Below are 24,885 nucleotides of genomic sequence, written 5' to 3'. Positions count from 1 at the left end.
TCTCATATACTGAATTTATTATTATTAGGATACTGTGTACCGTCAGAGCTGAAAGAAGAGCAAATCATAGAGAAAAGAACCACAAAGGGCCGAACACAAAACCAAAAAAAAAAAAAAACATAAATTCTCAAAATTTTCCACAACGGATCACCCGGTCTCACTTGGTTCATGTAAAACGGTTCACGGTTCACGAATGCAACGTAAATTGAATCAATAAATCCAAACCCTTCAGAAACCGCACTGCCCTTTCAGAGAGAAATAGCGTTGATTCTGATGTGGCACTCCAGTATAGGTCTTATTAACCAAACCCTGAGTTTCTAGACCATCCCACTTTACAACATAAACTCTGTCTATGAAAATGTGCTCAAATAATAATAATAACAATAATAATAATAATAATAATAGTAGTAATAATAATAATAAAAGTTGTACATTGCACAAGAGTTCAGTGAGATTATTATTTTTTTATAATGTTTTGCTGTGGCAAAGCAGAAACATACTGAGCTTGTTCTCTTAAAAGCGTTGGCATCGACTTGTGATTATTATGGCATTGTATTAATAAGCAGCAGCAGAAGGACTGAAAAAGCATTTCTAACAAATATCGGCAACACGTTACAATAAAGGTACGTTAATTAACATTACTTACGACGGAATGCCTCAACTTATTATTAATTAGTACACAACGCAAAGTCTTACTCTGTAACTGATCAGTGAATATACACATTTCAGTGTCTACAAAAAAAATCCAGTTATTCTCAGCAACCTTGCTGAAGCTCAGCGATTACCTGTCAAACAGCCAGACAAATAGCCAGCTTGTCCGTTTCCACGGCTGCAGGACATGGCTGTTTACAAGCTGCTGTCTACACCTGGCAACCCTGAGTGTGGAAATGGGAATCAAGGAATTGACAGTGGGCAGATTCGGAGGCTGCATCCCACACAGATTACCGCGACATAATGCACAGTTCCAATAAGAAAATACTGGCTGAAGCTCTGTTGTGATCCAAGTTGCTGATCATGTTATGAGCTACTACATAAAAAAATAATCTTTAAATGTCTTAATTAGTGTCAATTAGGTGTCAAATCATATTGTATGCAATAATATCGTCAACATTGGACGATATTATACCCTGAAATATCGTGCCATATCACTCAGGTCTAATTATTACATTTCAGGGTACTATTTTTTGGTTGATTATAGCAAAACAAAAATTTACACTGTTCTCATTTCCCATTATATATCTACTAAAGAATATAGATTATATTTGTCCAGTATAATTTATTTTACTTTAATCCTGGATATATGTGGATATTTGGAGTGTATTATTATTAGTATCATGACATTTTGGATCATTGACTTCTGATACAAATCTGCTAAAAATATATATATTTTTGTTAATATCTCAATTAGGGGTGTGCCATATCATATAGTATGCAATAATATGTTTTTATTTTCAATTTTTTTAATGTCAATTAATAATTAGTTGACACAATAACCAATTTAACCAGTTAACAATGTCAATTTCTGGCGTAAGCACTGTTTTTGTATTTGATGTACCTTTATTGTGAAATGTTACCCAAATAACACAATTTCTTTTCTTTTTTTCTTTCTTTTTTTTTTTTTTTTTTTTTAAGTGTCGCTATGAACATCAATCATTCAGAATATCTATGTGCTTGGCAGACGACCCTGAATAAATATGGCCGCGATATAAGAGAATAATACACATTCATTCCCTCTCATTTCCTCCTTTTCCATACTTATTCAGTAGAACACTGAAGAGGGTTATCATTAGCACATTGTCCCGAGTCCAGCTCTCATATATATATATTTATATTTATATTTATATATATATATATAAATATATATGACATATCTATGTCTCGTTCACACACTCGTGTGACTGCGTGTGCGTGGGAGTGTACAGTAGCTACAACAGGGAGACTCCACCCATCTCTCTCTCTCTCTCTTTCTTTCTCTCTATTTCTATCTTTCTACCTCTTTGTTTTCTTTCTCTCTAGGCTGTGACAGGGCAGTGAAGGCTGGGGTGGTGTTAGTAATAGAAGCTCCAGATCTCTCTGGACAACATCATGAGGTGTCGTTCATAGGTAGCCTCAGGTCTGAATGGTGGTGTAAAGCCCCGTACGTCCTGCCAACATCGCGAAAACCTGAGTGTGTCCAAGCGCGCACACAGTAATGAGTCCCGTCTCACAGGATTTTCCCTTTCAGAGTCTTTGGTTTGAAATGTAATAAATTTCAGCCGGCGGGCAGAAGGCGGTGTGTTTGCGTGGGTTTGTGCGTACACAGTGGCGCCCCCTCTCTCACGCCCAGTGGACCTGGGCGGATGCGGTCGAGTGCCGCTTGGTCTCCAGCAGCGAGGAGCCCATTGTTTCCTCGTTCAGCTCTTTGAGTCTCTTTTCCTCCAGGAAGGCCACGAGAGAATTCCTCATATCCACCACCTCCAGCATCTGCTGCAGGATTTGTTCCTCCTCTTTCTGCTGCGCTTCTGTCTTTTCAGAGTCTAAACACACAAGAAACACAGAAGAAAGAAGCTGACAATTAAAAAAAAAATCATCAACATGAATAAAATACTACTATACTATTACATTACTAACTTCCTGAAAATGTTCAGAACTCAGTCTAGACTAAAAACTTACTTAAGTTTTGGTAATCAGTGTGTTTCCCTTTTGGCTACATTCACGTTACCAGACTGAAGTGACTCAAATCAGATTTTTTTGCTCAATGTGGCTCAGATCTGATTTTTGTGCTTTCACTTTTATGTATGCGCTACATGCTTCTCTCTCGTACCCACACATCTATCTGTTGGTGCAGCTGTGCAGCTATAGCTGCAAAAACAGCAAAAGCCAACCGCCTGGCCTTTTCACCTCCTGCACGTTGTCACTCAGGTTTGTGGACGATGTAGTGGTGGATGCCAGTGTTTCAGGGTGCCTTTGTGTCTATGTTACCTTCTGGCTCTCTCCCTTTAATTGGGCTGTTATATTCAGATCTGCCGGAGTCGTATTGACTGCCCACCTGTCTCACTCTGCACGAGGCATGTTGCGATGTTCATTGCTACCTTAAATCCCGCAAATAGTTTTATTTTTACAGCTTCTGCCTGTGTTGTTTAAATAATGACGGAGCTTATAAATATATCAACATCTATGATGGCGGTGGTGATCACAAAATTAGGTGTGTTCAGGTAAATTGCTGGCAATGGAACACACCAGTGCGCCACTGACTGAAATTAACCTAGACAACAATCAACATCCACATGTTCATTACCATCTTGGCAACGCAGACACCCTACTATTTTATCAAGAATAAACAGAATACAAAATAAAATGAAATAACATTGCTGTTCCTCCTGTAAAGGATCTACTCATGCACCTTCTCAGAGTAAATGAGATGCACACAAACGCTACACCAATGAAATACCAATTCGCCAAAGTCAAAGAGTCCTGTTCATTGAAGAACAGGGTGAAAGGAGGACAATAATAAAGTACACAGAGAAACAGAAACAGGGCTAGAGTCTGTAATTACTATAGAACTACAAAGTAATCCTGTATGTTCAGTGGAGCTGCAAAAATTGGATAATAGGCGTAGAAAAAAAGGAGGTGGTCATAATGTTTAATGCTTATGATCAGTGTATATTTCATAAGCAAAACTTAATAACAGGTGTTAACAGGTGTAAACAGGTGTCTGGCAGCAGAATAATACATTAAAATAACTTAGCCCTACTCATTAAAAGCTTTGTGCTATGCTACTTAGCAAATATGTCTACTTCCAAAAAGGATATGAAGTAGCAGGTTAGTGGAAAAAATGCTTAAATGAGGCTGTAAAATTCTGGTTGAAAGACTAAATGAATCTGTGAAACTGAAAACGCTTCGTACGTACCGTCTGTTTCCATGAAGCGCCGCAGCTCCAGCTCCAGCATGCTCTGTTTATCTTCCAGCTCCAGCTGCCGAGACCTGTGAAGATGAGCATGAGCAGCTGAAATTTTACACCAGCAATACATATATACTGTACACATGATGTTGCATCACTGTGATAATCAGCATAGCTGATTTGAGAGAGGGGGCAGCAGTGGGGGAGTATTATGGTATGTAAATATATGCTAAGGAGGGTTTAAATACAGCCTACCAGCCATCATGTTCAGCTTAATAAGCATTAGCACGTATGTTCAGAGACGGTGAGAAGAAAGGTTGCCAGAGCAACAAGACAGGGGAAGTGCTTTGCTGTCAGGCCTTCATTACTGCAGAAATGACTTGTTTTCACCTCCACGTGCTAAACCAATATCCTGAAGGCTGCCCTTTCCCATTCCAAAGGAGGGATTTAATGTGAATTAAAGACGCCCAAATAAGGACTGAGACAACATTCACATTTAATATTAATGTGAAAAAACAACCGTTAAGATTCTGTTCATATGCGCAGCTTCAAATCTGAGGGATTTACTGACTCGTGTAGGACAAAATCCAGGTTTAAATTAAGTACTTACGCCACCATGAGGTCAGACTCCTCTGAGACCAGATCATTTTTCTGCTGGACCAACTCAATCCAGTCGTCTATCATAGTCGCTGATCCATCAGAGCCTTAGGAAGAAGCAGAGATATAATAGAATTTAGCTATATTGTTCCTTTTAACCGAGACAAATGCCATTTAAGGTGTTTTCACACCAGAACCAGCATTTAGATTCTGGTTTGTTTGCGCCCTCAGTGAGTTTTGTCAAGTGTGAGTACAGTAACTGCACTCAGGAGCAGACCAAAAAAAAGAAAAAGAAAAGAAAAGAAAAAAAAAACGGTCAAATTAGCTAAATGGCTGTTCAGGTGCAGTTTAACCTGATTAAATACGCAGATTATGTATTACTACAGTTAAATATTAAATCATGCCATCTCTGCTTGAATTTTCAACATGACTTTAAAAAGAAAAGAAAAGAAAAGGAAAGAATGGACTCTCTTTGTTAAGTAAAACATAATAGGTAATATTGAGGTCCGCAAAAAATGATGCAGATTTCATTTTCCAGCAGGACTTGGCACACTGCCCACACTGCCAAAAGGACCAATTGATCTTATAGAATATTCTAATTTTCTGAAACACTAATTTTTGGGTTTTCATTGGCTGTAAGCCATAATCATCAACAATAAAAGAAATAAACACTTAAAATAGATCACTCTGTGTGTAATACATCTATATAATATATGATATTCACATTTTGAACTGAATTAGTGACATAAAGTAACTTTTAATGGTATTCTAATTTTCTAATTAGTAATTTCCATTACTTTTAAGTGCTGATATTGTGAATAGGTAGTAAAGATATTAAAAGCTGTTACCAGGCTCTCCTCTGAGTGATCTCTCCAGCACTACGCCTTTCTCCTCTAGCTCCTTAAATGTCACTTCAATCTCCTCCAGCCTCCTCTGGATAGACTGTACACATCAAACACATCAAACGCATCAAAATACCGTCAGTGCAACACAACCATGCTTTTAAATAGCTCTTTATTATACAGCGAATGTTGTTATGTAAAAAATAAAATAAAAATAAAATAAATAAATCCAGTGTTTTTATCACATGTCCACACAGTGTTAAAAATGTCTCCTGGGCTGCAGGGAGAATCTAATCCTGGCCTGTTATTACTGCATACAGAATTTCCTACAGCCATTAAGGAAAAATGAGTTTGGCAGGAGCTAAATTTATCTGAAAGGATAAGTCTGTGTCACATTCAGAGTCGGTTATTTCTAACCTGAGCTTTGTGGAAGCGCTGCAGCTCGCTCATCTTCGCTCTTCGCTCCAGAGTCCTCAGTTTCGTCATCTCCTGCTTCTCCGCCGCAGACAGTTTCACTGATCCAGCCTGGATAAGGAGACAGACCAAAGAATCAGCAACAAATATCATACAAACGAGAACGCTTTGTTCTTTCATACTTTGCTCGTGGCCTAAGTGAGAAAACATCCCAATTTAAACGAGGGAAAAAAAAAAAAAAAAAAAAAAAGGTTCCATACACAGACACGCAAAAAGTCACGGGACAGTTTAGCCCTTTCATGCATGAACTTGACAACATTTTTCTTCTTCTTTTATTCATCTTTTAGGCTTTAAAAATGCTGCTCTCAGACTTTATCTGTATTTTCTAAAAAAAAAAAAAGACTTATACTTTTATTAGTTACAGCGTTTTCTTTGTGTTCTCTTTGTTTCTTTGTGTGTTTTTCTAGTTATTATGATGAAATTATGAATGTGCTGTGTGCAAGTGTGTAAATGCTGCAATAGAGGGTGCAGTAAAACAGTCTGATCCAGCACTGCTTTACTTCAGAAAAGGCTTAGGACATTTTTAAAATCCATTTCCAAAGCTCAGTTTACTTCCATTGCTTCTTATCAGCTGTATTTTTTTTTTAGGAATATTTGCTAAAATAACCCTTCTTTTTTAAACAATATATATTATATATTCCATACTTTTAGAATATACAATTTATTTGAACTAAAATTACTTATTTCAGTATTTAGTTCATTTGTTGGCCTAAAAAGCCCTGGCAGTTTAATACAAAATTTTGTACACTGAATTTTGTACCATTTTTTGGTTACTGACTGGACCTGTAGAGCTTAAATTGCCAAAAAAAAAGAAAAAAAAAATCGGGTGTTCTAAAACTTTCAACCAGTAGTGTACATATATACATAACACTTTACAATAAAGCCACAAATAACAGTTAGTATGACAAAAATACTAAAAAAATTACTAAAAGCTTGGGTAATGTCTCAACTATTTATTAGTTGCCACATTATTAAACATTATAAAAAATAAACTAGTGTCAATTAACAATTAGTAAAGGCATTTTGTGGCAAATTTTGTTAATTAATGTAGCTCTTGATATTTAATGAAGCACCAATTTATTTTATATATAATTTATATACTGATTTTTGGGTTTTAATTGGCTGTAAGCAATAATCATAATGGTGTCTGGCTAGAATTGTCCATGTGAACAGACAAGCGACCTGTCCCATGACATTTGGCAGATCAGTATATACAAGACTATGAGACTATAACAGTACATTTTTATATATTTATAAAAAAAATAATAAAAATAAAAAAATAAAAGCATATATTGTTCTCTTTATTAAATTGTAACCAGCTGTAACCACTTTATCTCGTTTCAGCATCGTACCTGTCCATCCAAATAATGATCCGCTGTCATCAGAGCCTCTTCGTTGTCTTCTTCTTCCTCCTCCTCCTCCTCCTCGTCCTCATCATCCACACCGTCAGCATCCACCTCATCGTCTGACTCAGGCTGAACTTGCACTGGGAAAGAAATCCAATAATAAACATCAGTGAACTGAAGTCTCAGAGGGTCCCTGCACTGCAGAGGTGAGTGTTGTTTTTTTATTCAATATATCTGATTCAGAGTAAAAGGTAATTTCTGAGAACATGAGCTGTACTGGGTGTGCTGGAGCATGATAAACATTAACGCAATATACAGGGATAATGGTACTGTGTAGGTCTGTCACGATAATCACATTATCAATGTATCGTACAATAAGAGGCCATGACCTTAATAAGTTTTGATGATCTTGATATTGATCATTGTGTTTTAACCCGGATTGTATCCAATAAAAAACATAAAACCACGGCTGCTTAAATCCCGGCAGAATTCAATGTGCACCTCAACTCTCCTGTTTCCACCAGAACAGTCCGTCGAGACAATAAATTATTGTGCTGTAAAACCTGGTGTTTCAGTTTTATTGTCCAACCCCTGTACTTCTGCAGGTCTAAATAGCATTGCAATCTGACTCTTCCTTCTGGGTGCATCTATTTTGTTATGAGCAGTCTAAATTAATAAACCAAGCAACAGATTAAGAAGCATTCCTCCTACCTGCAGGCCGCAACACACTGAAGCGCTGCTGTAGCCGAGGAGAGGACAGATTCCAGGGGGAGAACTTGGACCTGAGCCTGCCCTGCTGGATCTGAGCAGGTTTCTGGGGCTCTCCCTTCCTTCTGAAGCAGCGGCGATTCTTCTTCTCTCGGACGTGACTCAGCGACGACGCTCCTCCGCTCCAGTAGCCCTCCTCCTCGCCTCCATCGTTGGGCTTGTTGGAGGAAGAAGTAGAAGCGGCAGATGAGGATGCCGGCGTCTCAGAGTCCGAGTCCTGGCTGAAGCTCAGATTCACCAGCTGGGTCTTCTCTTCGTCCGTGAGCTGCAGCTTTTTAAGAGACAGCTTGGGTCTGGGGTCTGATGGGCCAAGAGGATGATGGCCGTTCTCGGTCTGTTCCAGCGCTTCTGCTTCTTCTTCTTCTTGATCATCTTTATGATCACCAGACGCAATGGTTTCCACTGTCGTTGGCACTGTCGTTGAGGAGGTGTGGTCTTTCTCTGGGCACTTTTTGCTATGGTTGGGGGAGGGTACGACGTTATGGATGGTGCGTGGTTTAGGGACTGGTGAATGAGCACTGGGGGTTCGGGATTTGCGTGGGCTGGGCACTGGAGCAGGAACAGCACCAGGACAGGGAAGTTCTGTACTCAGATCTGTAGGTATTCCAGGCTTATCAGAGTCTTTAGCAGCTCTGTTTGCGAGCTGGTCTTCCTCCTCCTGTTTCTCAAGGATGTCGGATTCTGTGGACTCATCACAGTGAGGGTCTATGGAGATCTTATAGGAGCTTTTTCTCTTCACAGAGCGGAAGGACTGAGGAGATTCATTCGCCCGAGACTCTTCACTGTGCTCCTCTTCCTTGCCTTTTTTATGGTCATCCCCATGCTGTTCATTCTTATTGGGCTGGATATTATCCTGGATAAACAGATAATAAATATACTTCCTGTTTAAAGTTACACACACAAAATTACAATTTTAAAAAGGGCTTTTTTTTTTAAGGAGACAAGCCATTGGTTAACAACTTCCAGCTGGTCTATAGCAGTGTTAATTTTGACAGGTGATTTTTTTTTTTTATTTAGTTTTAGTGTTAGACTTTAGTCTAAAATGTATAATAGTTTAAGTCACATTTTAGTCTAACGTGCATTATCCATTAGTTTAATAGAATGTAAAATACAGTCAAGGCTGGATTAATTTTAAAAGTCTCGCAGCTCGAGATTTTGTGGGAATTTTATTATTATGAGGTCAACTACATGAATCATCTGCTGAACACGGACCCTGTTGAACACTCCACACACACACACACACACACACACACACACACACACACACACACACACACACTCACAATACACACACAATACTGCCTCAGTTTAGAAGAGTCTTGTGATTAAATAGCAGAATCTCCACAGGCAATGAATGGGTCTGCTTTATGCCAAGGCGCTACACCCACCCCCTCCCTCATCTCCCGCCACACTCTACTCTCACTCAAGTGCTCTCTGTGGGTGTTGGATTACACCATAATAAGCAGAGTACAACCCAACAGCGCATAAAAATGGCCCAACTCAACGTTTTCGCCCCTGTTGCAGTCACACAGCCCTGGTGCAACATCACGGCGTTTCCTAATGCAGGAGGAACCATGCCTTCCTGATCGGATACGCTGGAGTAATTCTCCCAGCGTTAGGTCTATCAGAATAATTTTTTTTTTTGTACTTTTGCCAGTGTGGGCAGTGTACCAAGTCCTGCTGGAAAATAAAAGCTGTATCTTCATAAAAGTTGTCAGCAGAGGGAAGCATAAAAATGCTGTATGATTTTCTTGATAATAAAACATAGTGGATCAACACCAGCAGATGATGGACATGACTCTCCAAACAAACCATCACTGATCATCAGTACATTTTACATTTCATTTGTAAATCAAGGCAGCAGAGTCTGGAGGAAGAGTGGAGAGACACACAGTCCAAACTGCTCGAGGTCTAGTGTGAAGTTTCCACCAATCAGTGATGGTTTGGAGAGACATGTCCATCATCTGCTGGTGTCGGTCCACAACTTTTATGGAGATGCAGATTTCATTTTCCAGCAGGACTTGGCAAATGGCCCACACTGCCAAAAAACTACCAATTGGTCTTATTATATTTTAATTATATTTGAATTTTATGAGTACAGATTTTTTTTTATTGGCTGTAAGCCATAAACATTAACAATAAAATAAATACATGCTTAAAATAGGTCACTCTGTGTGTAATACATCTATATAATTATATAAATACTCTTTAATTGTTTCAGATGCACTAGTATATATTTTGTAAAGAATTCACTATAAAAAAAAAAAAAAAAAAAAAAAAAAAAAAATTATATATATATATATATATATATATATATATATATATATATATATATATATATATATATATATATATATATATATATATATATTGTATCAGCAGAGGAAAGGATAAAGTTCCGTAAGATTTTCTGGAAAAAAACTTGCACTGACAACTTTTATGGAGATGCGGATTTCATTTTCCAGCAGGACTTGGCACACTGTCTACACTGCCAAAAGTACCAATTGGTCTTATAATATATATAATATTCAAATTTTCTGCGACAATGATTTTTGGGTTTTCACTGGCTATAAGCCATAATCATAATCATCAACAATAAAAGCTAATAAAATGCTAAAAATAGATCATTATTTTAATGAAATTCTATTTTTTTTAAAGATGCACTAGTAGATAAAGGTCAGAAAAGGGTTATAAAATATGAAATACACAGTGTGATTAGCTCAGACACGGTCCATACCTGAACCCCTGTGGAGGGATCTGCTGGCTCCGACTCCCGCTCCTCCTGCCTCTTCTCTGCCACAGGCTCTGAGTGCTGCTCGCAGTAGAACCTCCCTGTGGACACACCAGACAAGCACACAGTTGAAGCTGGCACAGCAGAAAGGGTACGCTGGCATGCGGCCACCCTCCTCCACCACGGACAGTGAGGTGCTAGCAAGCATTAGAGCAGAATATGCATGTATTTTTAATCTTAACAATGAATAATTTAGCCAGTGCTGTTTCATTCCAGGAGATGGAAGCAGGAACAACAGGTGTAATAGAACATTGGTTATGACACAGTGGAAAGAATTCAGCAGCAAAATAAAGCAGCATTATGTAACATATTGTACAATAAAACTAATTTTACTGACCTGTAATATTGCTCAAATCCGATTTTTTGCTTAAATCAGATTTGGCTATCTTGACGGTTCACATTTACAAATGTAAGTGATCTGTATCTGTGTGTAATGTGAACGAATTTGTCCCTGAAACGCTATGTCACATGCTGCACATTGATACCTATATAAACCTTCCACCTTCTTCACAAACAACAACAAAAAAACTCATATTAGAGAGACGAGAGACTCGTAGCTTTATAAAGGGAAATGGATGCGTTAAAGTTAGCAGCTCATATGTGGAGCATCTTTTGCTGGAGTGGAGAAACAGTAAACAGCTGGTCTGAAGTTCATGCTCAGGTGGAGGAGGTGAAAAAAGTTCAGGCGGTTTGCTTTTGCTGTTTTTGCAGCTATAGCTGCACAGCTGCACCACGTAGAGATGTGTGGGTAGGAGAGAGAGGCACATTGCGCTAATGCTAATGCGTAAAAGCAAAAAGATGCATGAATTCTGCATGGATTTGAGCGTTCACATTCATGTCGCATGTCCATAGATCGGAAGCGTATCAAATTTAGAACCACATATGGAAGTGCCACGTTCACACAGCCATGAAAAAACTATTTCAGCGTGGTAATATAAAAGTAGCCTCAGTCCACATTCTACTTTTGCTTTGAGTGACTGTTCTGTATTTCTTAGCTTGTCCAGAAATGCATGTATAAAGCCTGTCCTTTAGAGCATTTTCACACTCATCCCAAATAAGGTAGAGCTTTTTCCGAACTGTGGATTAACTGTGATTGTTTCTGCATGTAGGATCACAAAAGCTTTTTTCTGCTTTTTATTATTTTTATCAGATAAAAATTTAACACTCAGGCATGGGCTTGGCCTTATCTTCCTGGATTTAGGAGTATTGCATATGATAGGGAGTCTGAGTAAGTGGGTGAGTTAATTTGGGAAAAATCTTAAAATTTAAACTATTAAGCACTGTCTGCCACCAACCTTGTATTATTTTTTATTTCAAGCTATTTACATTTTAATCATTTTACCCATTTTGGCCCCAAGTCTTGCCAGATTTCATTCTTTTTTACAGAGCCTTGATCATTATTTGTGGTATTTGGTGATTATAAACATGACATTCATACATTACATTTTATTTTTTACATTTAAAAGTCCATTATATAAAGCCAACTGTGTTAGTAATTCATTCAACAGCTTTTTTTTTTTGCTGTTGCTTCCTTGTAGTCTGGATCCAGCTTAGCTGCTCTCTAGCTTCTCTATTCAGGTTTGTATCTAGTTGCTGACTTAAGTCATTGCAAGACATGCCACACAAAACACAATAAATACAGAGGGCTTCAGGGCCAGCACAGTGGAGAATCCAGCATTCAGAACTACTGCCTGCACAGCACTGTTTACAGAGCTGCTCTTCCTCCATATGGCTGCATAATCCTGGTTCAAGGCCAGCAATATAAACCATATTTCCAGAGTATTAAAGCGTACTGCATACTGTATGAACTACATGTACACAAACACAGTACAGTAAAAACCTACCAGTGTCCGGGTAGAAGGTGTATCCTCCCTGGCGCAGGGTGGTGCCACACTGCTGGCATGTGAAGCAGCTGCGGTGGAAGAATTTGCCCTCAGCGCTGCCCCTCTCCAGCACGTACAGCTGCTGGTGGCAGAAGTAACACTCGCTGCTGCCCGGCTCTGCGGGGGGCAACTCAGACACAGGCTGTGGCACAGGATATATAAAACACATACAAGAAACACAAATTAATAGAGGAATATTGTAGATTTCAAAACTAAACTATGTTTTTTTTTTTTAAATGGTAACTTCATATCAGTAGGAAAAATGCTCTTAAACGTTGTATAATCTTAAAGCTGATGTCGGTAAATTTTGGGATTTGTGGGAGTTAGGGCCCTCTCTGGTGAGAATGGGTAATTGCAACAAACATGCGGAAGAATCATTTTCAACTGAGTGGGTGAGATGCGGTCTCCTTTCACTCCTTCGTTTCTTTGGTTTTAATATGAGTGAATGAGCTACTGAGCTCTAAGTTTCCCCTTCTGAAGCCTCCATTGCTCCACCACCTGCTCGCCTTCAGTAAAACTGAGCCGGATCCTCTTTAAGAGGATGTGTACATGTGATGTAAGTACGAAAAGATGCGTGACACGGCCAGAAGAAGAACTCGAAAAGCGACCCTACACCCCAGTTTTTAGAATTAATATATTAGGCTAAGTTCAGCAGTGAGGCTTAAATCAAGCAAAATATACCTTTTTTTTTTTTGCATTTTTTTTTGTCATGTTGTTGCATTTTGTTGATGTTGTTTTCCAACATCTATGTTGTGTATAACGTGTGTAAAAGACTCTGAAGACAAAGAGTGTTGCCAAATAAAAGTCTTTTAAGCTGTGTCTCTCGAATTTGCGGAAAAATACATATGTTTTTTTTAAACCATCGATAATAAAAGTTACGAACTCAGCTTAGGCTGTATTTATGTGTTTGACAATTTCATATTAGCTGTGCTTAGCCTTTAAATTTGGAGACAAGAATCAGAATAACTTGATTGCTGACTTGTTGTGCGTATTTTGAGTTCAAATGACTTAAAATGAGGTAAAAATTCAGTTAGACAAATAGTTTAAATCACAGAAAAATATGAAATTTATTGCTTTAAATTAGAACATTTTACTTGCCATCATTTAGTTTTTTGCAGTGCAGTTACAAGGGCTCGGTTGAATTTTTTGTGCCTGATCTAAGCAAACTGGTTTAGAAATCATTAGTATACAAAGCATATGAGCCATATGAGTCTCCTCACAGATGGGGAGCAAATGTCTAACACACACACACACACACACACACACACACTATGTAAGAAAGAAGTAAGGCTGTGCTACTCACGTCTTTCTTCTGCTCCTCTTCCTCCCTCATTTCGTCTCTTCTTTCCTCTCGCTTGGTTGTCTGACTCTCCTAAGGGGCACAAGTCACATGACCTCAATTACAGCTCACGTTACGCAACTCTGTCCCCCAAAAATAAACAATGATTTCATCATTATCTGCAGTTAGTGTTGGGAAACGGGTTTTGCGGTATGGTGGTGAGGTAACCGTGTGTGTGCACGTGTGTGTGTGCGTGTGTGAGAGAGAGAGAGAGAGAGAGAGAGAGAGAGAGAGATGCGGCTGCTGAACTGTGACTGCTTCCTCATGCTTCATTACGGTAGTGTTGTTCGCTGGATGAGTACAAACTTCATGCTCTAATTAATTTACACAAACCACACAGTAAACCTGACAGTGATAAATTACCTCAGTTACTAACAGTGTTGAATTTAACACTGTGCCGGATAACATACGCTCCCATTTACTTTCACTTTACAAGAGTTTTATTAATACAGTATTTATGTGGTAAATTCAACACTTAGCAGTTCAACCACACTTTAATATTTAAAAGTAGAGCATACAATATATGGACAATGTATTAAATTGCATGACAAAGGCAGGTATAGGATGTACATGTAAAGAAATGAAGAGATTACAAAATATGTTGGTTATACTACAGGATAAATTGCATGTTTACCCTGAGCACACTTTCTAAGAAAAGAAAAAAGTGTGAACCCAACCCATCCAACCCAACACCAAAAAGAGTGTAAATAACACTCCACCAGCAGAAAGAAGAAGTGTGGCCACAGAGCATGCTGAGAATGATGTAAAAATCATGAAAGCGGAGATATAAAACTCTAAATTAATATATTTATCAACCCCTATTTATAACTGGTCTCTCAATTGTCTCATTTTGAAAACAACTAGGGCCATTTATCGATATGCCGATATATCGTATCATTTTCATTTTGCAATACATTACTGATATGAGGCATCAAACATTAGTATTTTTATTGAAACATAGACGCATTGAAGGTGGAGCTTCGAAGACAGAAAACACTGTGGGAGTTCAACTTAAACTATGAGAAATAACACCAGCAGGCAAGCAGAGACTCTCTTATAATACACTAACTCTCTGGTGGAGACACTTATTCACCAGCTAACCCAACACCAAGAAGGTAAATAACACTCCACCAACAGAAAGAAGTAGTGCGGCCACAGAGCATGCTGGGAGTGCTAAAAAAAAAAAATCAAGAGCCTAGGAGACAGAGAACAACTAAACAACTAAACAATCCATAGAGTTGGTGGTATTTCTTAGAGTTTAACACTGAGGGTTCAAGAGAGTAAAACATATATATATATGATTTTAACATTATGGCCACATCTATTGTTATTTATAGTCTACACAGTCTGCAATGTGTAGTACATCAGCTGGTGAAAGGTCACATGTGCCAGCACCCACCTTGCGCCTCTGGAGGGAGTTGTGTTTGAGCTTGTTCAGGAAGAAGACGGCAGAGCGAGTCCTGGAGAGAGAGAGTGACTTGTGGCTGGACTGATCTGTGGAGGACAGGAGAAACATACAGTCAGCAGGAGATGTGAAGAGAGTGGGAATCATAGGACATCTCACGATACAATATGATATTTCACAAGACAATTTTCTTCAACACTTCACAGCATCTGTGTTACTAAAGAGGATAAAATACTTATTGAGAAAATGAGATGCCCCACATCAACAATGTATCGCCATATCGATATTCAACCCCTAGTTGCGAAACCATGTCTTACAAACATCATTTTTGCCAACTGAGAGGCCAGTTATAAATAACGGTTCATAAATCTATTAATTTAGAGACCAATTATACACTTATTCACGAAGAAGGAAGTGCTGTATTATAACGTTATTTGAAAGGAAGATAAAGGTTACCAGGAACAATAAATGATTAAAGTTTTAGACTGATTTGGGCAATATATATTTATTGTTGTGTAGTTTTGTTGTTTGTAGAGGTTTCTAATGGTGTCCTATGATAATGCAGCTCCAAAATTCTCACACAGTTCCTAAAGATTTTGTTTTAGGGGTGGATTATCTACATTTTCCTAAAATGTTCCTTAATTTTCTTCAACTCTATAGGCAAATCTCCTAAAACAGTTTATTTAGAGATCATTTATAAATTAAGACTTATATATCGATTAATCTACAGACAAAAAAACGTAACAAAGCAGTTTATTAAATAAGCATATTTCCTAAAATTTGCAGTGTTTATAAATATCGGTTCCTAAAATTGTTCATTTACAAAGCGCTATCAAAACAAAGTTTCCTAAAGGTTTATATTTATAAAGGTCAATATTTAGGAACCAATTTCCCAAAATGGTTAATTTAGACATCAGTTTATTAAGAACAAGATAAAGTGTGAAGCAGATAAGCAGATATTATCTCATAATACTCTCAGGTGGAGACCCTTATCCACCAGCCAACCCAACACCAAGAGGATCAATAACACTCCACCAGCAGAAAGAGGAAGTGTGGCCGCAGAGCATGCTGGGAGTGATGTGAAATCAAGAGGTGGAGCCGGTGAGACAGAGAACACTGTGGGGAGTCGAACTTGAAACTAAAAGATTGCTGAATGGTTATTTATAGACAATTTATTTCAAAAAGTGCCCAGAAATGGTTAATTTAGAGACAAAATTGTCCTAAATCTTTCCATACTTTCCCTAAAATTACGACACGGATCTCCTAAAATTGCTAATTTAGAGTCCACTGGTAAGGAAGAGTTCTAAAAGGGTTCTCTGCTTAGCTACAGAGTACTTTTCAATGGATGTTACCTTTAATTTAATGTAATTTAAGGTTCTTCACACTCAAGAGTCATGTATAGAATTTTTTTTTATAAGGCCATCTATTAAAAGATTGTTTAGGGAATCTGAGGCTTTTTCAGTGGCAGCGTTCCATAAAAGCTTTTACGCTTATGTTTTCTGAGTCCTGCTAAAAGCCTGAGATCTCATGGATGTGCGAACCACAGCAAAATCTATTCATTTAGTAATGCGTTTTTTGCTTTTTGACCATTAGCATATCGGAGATCTATCTGTCAGTGAAATGAAGAAGAGCTTGAAAATGAATTCATCCTTGATATCAACAACATCAGCTACAATCAGTGAATAGAATTCAGATATAATACAGCAGAAAATTAATCATTACATAATATCATAACATCATGCTTTCATACACAAGAAATAAAAATATTTAAGAGACTATTAAGCATTAAGGTTCATAAAATGGATAGAATGGATAATTTAGAGTTATCAAAAAAAGTGTCTTGAAATTAATTACATTAATTTAAAGAGCTCAATGAAAAACTGTTCCCTGGATGATGTGTAACACATTTTAATACTAAAATGATGTATCACAGTGGATCAACACCAGCAGATGATGGACATGTCTCTCCAAAGCATCACTGATTGGTGGAAACTTCACACTAGACCTCAAGCAGTTTGGACTGTGTGTCTCTCCACTCTTCCTCCAGACTCTGCTCCCTTTGATTTACAAATGAAATGTAAAATTTACTGATGATCAGTGATGTTGTGGAGAGACATGTGCATCATCTGCTGGTGTTGATCCACTGTGTTTTATTATCAAGTCTAAAGTCAGAGCAGTTTTGTTTTCCCGCAAAATCTTTCAGCACTTCATGATTCCCTCTGCTACTGACAACTTTTATGAAGATGCGGATTTCATTTTCCAGCAGGACTTGGGACACTGCCCACACTGCCAAAAGTACAGATTGGTTTTATATAATATTCTAATTATTCTAATTATTGGCTGTAAGCCATAATCATCAACAATAAAAGAAATAAAAGATCACTCTGTGTGTAATTAATCGATATAATATATGAGCCTATATTTAAAAAAAAAAATCTCAATATTTGACCCCGTATATTGATACAATACAATATGTTGCAATATTGACATACTATCCGACCCCAAAATATTACAAAATTAAGGCAATACAATATGACACACCGCTAATCATATTTAAGAGCCAAAGCAGAATTAGATAATACGATGCAACAGACTTATGACTAAATCTCCACCAGTGTGACTATTCTACATTATATATTTATTGTATTTCTATATATTTCTATCATATATATTTAAATAATCAAATTCCAGATTAGCATCTCCACAAACCACCCTCACTGAATACGCTCTCAGCGATGACAAGAAAATAATCCCCAGTGACAGGCGCCATCCTTTCCTTCATAATACACACACACGTACATATACACACACACACATATATATCCACACACACACACATATACACACACACACATATATATCCACATACACACACACATATACACACACACACACACATATATACACACATATATACACACACACAGCTGCGTGTGAGTGACAGCTCTACCTGCCTGCACATCTGCACAGCAGGCTGTCAGGCAGATTCCCACCCACCAAACGAACCACTAGATTAAAGCTCTCAAATCCTGATTCCAGCCTCTACTATCTTGTCCTCGTACCTTCTTCTAGCACCGTCTCCTGGGTGGAGCTCTGCCTCCCGTCCACGCAGCAGGACTGCGCGTGTGGGCTAAAGCAGGGTCGGGGGAGTCCCACCCTAACCCTGATGAGCCATTTCTCAGCTCAGCTGTGCTGTGCCCTGCCTTCTGCTGCTGCGTGTGCTGCTGCAGCAGCTCTCCACATCCACGCAGACCAGCAGAACACTGCCTATTCACAGCAGAGCATGCTGGGAAAAGCCTCTTAAAGACACAGTGACACTCTAACCAGCAGGGCTGTGTATTGGCACATATCACAGTATACTACGATACTTTACGCAAGAAGATCATGTCCGTTTATTGTTTAAATCAAACAGAAAGATTGAAAAGTCACTGAAGGGGCACTCGTGTAAAATAGGCCAGATATGATTAGGTCTGCAACTATTATCTGCAACTATTGTGGAACCAGAGTTCCACAATGGTGGAACAAACTACCTTCCACTACCAGATCAGGAGAATCTCTCACTATCTTTAAGAAACTCCTGAAGACAGAGCTCTTCAAAGAGCACTTACTCTCCTAACACCTCTAACACACTAACTACTTCTAACCTCATTTCCTTCTTCCCCTCCTTCACTCCTCTATCCCTTTATTTCCCTCTGACCTCCTTAAGGCCCTATCTATAGATGTTTTATTTTTAACTTCTATTATTTTTGTACTTAACCTCTTCTATTATTTGCACTTCAATATTGTAAGTCGCTTTGGACAAAAGCGTCTGCCAAATGTAATGTAATGTAATGTAATGTATTATTAGTTATTTCAATAACAAATGGAGGGCATGACAAAAATAATTGCGAATAATAAAAAAAAAAAAAAAAAAAAATTGTGTCACAATAATTTTTGTCATGCCTTCCATTTGTTTTTCCTACTGGTGAATTTTATGATCCACAACATGTTTTACAGCACACGATTAATTGTCAGTTTGTCTTTGCTATCATAACGACGGGAAGAGTATGCCTTCAATCAGGTCTTAATTCGTATTTTTAGCTTTTGAATAAAATAGATTTTAGTTCATATCTGAAAATGATTGGATCTGTTTTTTTTTATCTGAACAGCTTTTATTTTGAATCTTGCAAAACACACAAAAACACTGTAAAAAAAAACAAAATATAAATGATACCATAAAACATCTCTAATTTATCAAATGTTCCATAGACTGTGCTTTGCTCTCACATACATGTGCATATATTTTATATTATATATAGGCACTTACCTTTTGGCACTGGTGTCTCAGTAAAAGCGTTGTGGACCTGGGTGAGGTAGAGCACCATAGACAGCTGGTCAATCTCCTTGCTAGTGGCCATATCACTAGCCGACATAATCGGCTCAATGCCGAACTCTCTCTGGAGGATGTCAAAGGCCAGCTGATTATTGAACTTAGCATCCTTCTCCTTCAGTCTGGACATATCTCTGTAATAGAAAACATGCAGCATTACAGCATCAGCCTGATAAATAATCAGATATTAATAATTAACATGGTAAAGATAAAAAAACTAGAGAGAGAGAGAGAGGTTTAAATTCATTTATCAGCATAAATTAAAAGTAATCTACCTTCTAAACTCAGCAGTAGTAAACAATGCTGTGCTTAAAACGCTATAAAAACATCACCAGACTGTAAAATGAATGCATTACGTGGTTGTGACCAAAGGTGGCGACGTGATTAATAGGGCTGGCTTTTGAAATTCAATTCCAAAAAGGCACAGACTGAAATGTTTCGGTACTACAGAGTAACGAAAGGTCTAAAAAAATTCCTGTTTTCCTGTTTTTTGATACTTTGCATTCAATAACTTTCTCTCTGCACTCTGAGATATTATAATACAGTACAAAATGATCTAGTCTGCCAGACCTAAACCACACTACACTATTACTTATTGTATAATTACACTCACAATAATACTGAACAAAATCCTGAAAAGAAAAAAAAAAATACGATTTTAATTCATTTTTAAGTCATTGACACCAATACTATAATTTATTTTGCTGATATTCTTTAAAAAGACCTCTTAAAAACTGAAATTCATTCAGTAATAAGCTTTGGTAAAAAAAAAATATTTGTAGTTTAAGCAGGTAAATGCTGTTGTTGTTCTTATTATTAATAAAGTGCCACAATCATGCTTATTGTTTGATTGTTCCATCAAGATCTAAACATATGGTGACAGTATGAGAATGAGATTACTCAGATCAGCTGTTAAATAAATCTTTTGTGTGAGAATAATTATGTTGTGTGTTGCAATATTGAAAAAGGCATCGAAAAAAGCACAGTAGATTTTAAGATTTTAAGACGATACCCAGCTCTAGTGATTAATCTGCGATAAACAATGTCTTAGTTTACTTTCTATGATTGGATGTAAACTATTACAATAGGTTTTAAATGCAATATGCAATTAAAGTGTTGCATGAGGAACTTACATGAGTTTGGGTCTGAAGTGGTGGATCAGGGCACACAGCGCCAGGCCAGACTTCCAAGACTGACTCAAGTCTTTGACCTGGACACGGTTACACCAGGCTGTGTGTTTCTGACACCAGCTCAGCAGGTCCGACAGGCGTGTCAGAGAATCTGCACACAGTATACAGGTCCAATCATTCACCAGTTCACTTGGAAGAAAGCAGCTAAGAGCTTAAAGGATGCTAATAATATTGTTGCAGTATTCATTTCGCATTGTCTGATCCCCTGCAGAAGTATTGGACTGTTTTTTATTTTAATTGAATATCCAGGATAAAGGATTAGACACTTATTTTAACTTTGTGTCTTTAGACGTTTAGCTCCATCCCCCACCACTCTATTCACTTAGGACTCACTAGCTGGCTCCCTCCAGCAGTTTCCAGTCATTTTCTGCTATACAGGGTTCATACACTTTTTAACCAATACATTTCCATGATTTTTCATGACTTTTCTATGCCTTCAATGCAAATTTTCAGAAAATCAAAAATGTGTTTTAGATCCTGAGAGGTTCATTGTTTCAGGCTAAATTACTGAATTAACTCTGAGCTGACGAATTTTGTGAGCTCAAAATAGATTTTCTCCATCCATAAATGGAAACGCAAAGATTTATAGACCAAATTTCCATGATTTTTCCAAAACTTTCTGTATATTTTTATTTTTCCAAAACATATCCAGGCCTGGAAAATGTTATTTTCAAATTCAATGACTTTTCCAGCTTTTCATGACTGTACGAACCCTGGATATAATAAGGATTAAATAAAAAAATATGTTTAAATCCATCACTAAAGAGTGCACTAAAAACATAGAAGAGTAAAAATTAAGATTGTAACAGCTAAAAGATAGACAGCTCCTATGTTTCTGACCTTGTTTTCTACTAGCTAATGAATCTTTCTTCTTTTTAGTAGGCCTGCTGCTGCTGCTATCCAAACTGTCTTCATCATACAGATGCTGCACCTAAAGAACAGACACAAACACAGAGTAGAAATCATTCAGAATTTAAACACGTTTAGTACTGTACCAGTCAAATTTTTAATTCAGTGTTGTTTCATTATTATTATTATTACTTTTATAACTTTATTTCTATTTTTTCCTAATGTTCTCCCCAATTTCGCTCAGCCAATTACCCAACCCACTCATTAGGACTCCCCCTATCACTAGTGATGCCCCAACACATGCCTCCCCCGATACATGTGAAGCCAGCCACCGCTTCGTTTCGAGCTGCTGCTGATGCAGAATTGCAGAGTAGCATCACAGTGCAGTTGGAGGAAAGCGCAGCAACTCAGTTCCGATACATCAGCTCACAGATGCCTGTGTGCAGACATCACCCTTTTAGTGATGTGGGGAGAGAGGAATTTTGCTGCCTCTAAATTATTTTAAAATAAAGCCATCCAAACTATGAAGAAAAACATATGGAATTATTTAGTAAATAATAAAAAAACTGTTAAACAAACCAGAATATGTTTTATATTTCTTCAAAGTAGCACCTCTGATGACAGTTTTCCACATCTTGGCTGGATTTTCTCAGTCAGCTTTATGAGGTAGAATCAACTGGAAATCAGGCTTTCAGTTAACAGCTGTGCTGAACTCATCAAGAGATAATTACTTGAATTTCTTGTCTCTTAATAAAGTGTTTGAGAGCATCAGTTGTAAAGTAGTGAAGAGGTAGAGTTACAGGTTTACAGTGAATAGTGAACATTTATAGAGTAATGTTCTAATCCATATTATGCGAAGAACTACTCTACTAAGTAAAGAAAAAATGATCTAAAGTTCAGCCAATGCGAAACATTTTAAGAACTTTGAAAATATTAAGTGCAGGCACATCAAAAGGCCATCAAAATTTTTGTGATGAAACTGGCACTCATCAGGACCACCCCAGGAAAGGGAGAACAAGAGTTACCTCTGTTGGACAGGATGAGTTCATCAGAGTTACCAGCCTACTAACTCCTGATGCCGAATTCTGGGTTCAAGTATGCAACAATAATCACCACATGATTAGAAGCACAAACTTACAACTCATTCAGTATAAGACCACCCATAGAGTCCACTACAGGTGATAATTACATTCATGCTTTACGGCTCTGCACACCCGTCAACCAATTCTGGAAAGAAGTCATCATGCTCCTATCCCATGCCCTAACCATTCATATCCACCCATCACCATCACTCTGCCTATTAGGAGACACATCGACTACTAACACAACTACCGAAAACAATAAAATCCTCCTGGTGTCGCTAACCATCGGCAAGAAAGTTATCCTCATGAACTGGAAAACCAAACATAATATCAACATCAACCACTGGAAAAATCTGTTAACAGACTATCTCTCGTTAGAAACACTCTCACAACCAATCAGAACCACCGAATCAGACTAGCTGGACACCGCTAATTCAAATACTCCAGTAAAAAAGATCAGCAATAGCTAACAAAGAGCCCCGCTATACACATTCACCCACATATACATACATGCACAAACACATACACACAAATTAAATGAATGGACCAAAAATCATACAAAATCAGCACACACGTTCATGTCTCTGTTTGGTCATAAAAACATACAAATAGATAGATATATTTTTCTTTTTATTTCTTTCTTTTTATTTTTTTATTTATTTACTTTTTTTCTTCCCACCTCTATCAGTCTTACTTTCAAATCTTTTTTTCCTTTTTTTTCTCCTGTTATCTCATCTTCCCCCAATTATCCCCTTTTCTTCATCCCCCAGCACCCTCCCCCAAATCCCTGTAATTGTAATCCTCCTTAACTATACTCACAAAAGAAAGAAAAAAAAACAAAAAAAAAAACAGAAACTAGTAACTGTTGTAATGTGTACATAATCAAATAAATAAACAATAAAGTACTAATAGTCCTCCGAAGAGGGGTGGTGGTGGGGGTTATTTTGGTTTGTTTAACACTTTTAAGTTACTACATGATTCCTTATATGCTCCTTCATAGTTTGGCAACAATGATATTAAAAGTGCATTGTGGCGTCTCAGCTCCTACCTGTTTAGGCTTGATGGAGGACACGTTGACGTTGGGGTAGCGGGTGCTGGGGTCTATGCTGTAGGCATTGTAGTTTTTGCTGGTGTTCTCAGGCGTGGTCTGTGAGAGCAACTGGTACACACTTTCCCTGTTCAATTTAAAGATAATAAAATAAGAGACAGGCATTTCCTACTCAATATAGTCTCTCTAAACACTGTGCAGCCCAAAATCAGGCTAAGTAAGTCTGCATATCTGCATACAGGTGTTTTAAAATCCTGATATAAAGAAATCTGACCTATTTTAATCTACGGCTGTGAAGAACTGCTCATTTTCGAAAGGGCTGTATAAAGCACAGACTGAATACAGAACAGCAGGAGACCAAGAAAGCACTTAATGTCATCTCAACCTTTTGCAAGTGTTCAGGAAAAGAAGAACAGGGTATATCCAGGGCTTTGGTTTACCATACACACACAGTGTCTGTGTTTAGAGGACCACAATGTACCCATGAAAGAAACATACTGGTCAAAGGTATTAGAGAATACCTTAGTTTTTCCTTTTTATATTGACAATTAAATCAGTTCAAGTCAGGTCAATATCCTCAATAATAATCTACAGAATAAAAAGACTAGTTTATGCACTTTTTGTAAGGTTTACTCTGTATTAAACATGCTACATACTATTGCTTTAATTCATCCGAACTGTCTTAAAAATGCATTATATAATATCATAAAATCATAAAATACTACAAGAAGAGTTAGTCACAAAGCACTTGTTTATTTCAGAAAATAAAGGAAGAATGACATATCTGAATACCATTTTCCACACTATAAGGCGCACTTAAAATCCCTAAATTTTCACAAAAATCGTCAATGCGCCTTATAATCCGGTGCGCCTTATAATCCGGTGCGCCTTATGTATGAATTTTACCAGTCAGGTTGTTAAAGCAGTAAAAGCACTTCTTCTGAAGTTCAGCGTTATTAAATGAGTTTGAGTTTTCCAGCAACAATTAGCAATATTAGCATTAGCCGCTAACCGAGTATTAT

At 37.6% G+C, this 24,885-nt stretch overlaps 1 protein-coding gene across 2 annotated transcripts in view; it reads right to left on the bottom strand.

The window, feature by feature from the left end:
- The window catches only part of mical1 (microtubule associated monooxygenase, calponin and LIM domain containing 1), a 46,709-nt gene continuing 21,824 nt past the window's right edge, over positions 1-24,885 (bottom strand). For both annotated transcript variants that reach the window (XM_049462755.1, XM_049462754.1), the window contains exons 10-24: positions 23,864-23,990; positions 21,725-21,815; positions 20,828-20,975; positions 19,632-19,828; positions 15,320-15,414; positions 13,885-13,953; positions 12,543-12,723; positions 10,645-10,739; positions 7,851-8,760; positions 7,146-7,279; positions 5,737-5,844; positions 5,326-5,419; positions 4,491-4,584; positions 3,890-3,963; positions 1-2,516 (exon numbers count right to left, since the gene is read on the bottom strand). In XM_049462755.1, coding sequence (XP_049318712.1) covers positions 2,317-2,516; positions 3,890-3,963; positions 4,491-4,584; positions 5,326-5,419; positions 5,737-5,844; positions 7,146-7,279; positions 7,851-8,760; positions 10,645-10,739; positions 12,543-12,723; positions 13,885-13,953; positions 15,320-15,414; positions 19,632-19,828; positions 20,828-20,975; positions 21,725-21,815; positions 23,864-23,990 — 2,617 coding nt within the window. In that variant the 3' untranslated portion in view covers positions 1-2,316. The remainder of the gene's footprint in view (positions 2,517-3,889; positions 3,964-4,490; positions 4,585-5,325; positions 5,420-5,736; positions 5,845-7,145; positions 7,280-7,850; positions 8,761-10,644; positions 10,740-12,542; positions 12,724-13,884; positions 13,954-15,319; positions 15,415-19,631; positions 19,829-20,827; positions 20,976-21,724; positions 21,816-23,863; positions 23,991-24,885) is intronic.

Source organism: Astyanax mexicanus, chromosome 13 (assembly GCF_023375975.1).
Source record: "Astyanax mexicanus isolate ESR-SI-001 chromosome 13, AstMex3_surface, whole genome shotgun sequence".
In the NCBI taxonomy this organism is placed as follows: Eukaryota; Metazoa; Chordata; class Actinopteri; order Characiformes; family Acestrorhamphidae; genus Astyanax; species Astyanax mexicanus.
Note: the sequence above shows the minus strand (reverse complement) of the source record. Positions and strands in the feature narration are given on the sequence as shown.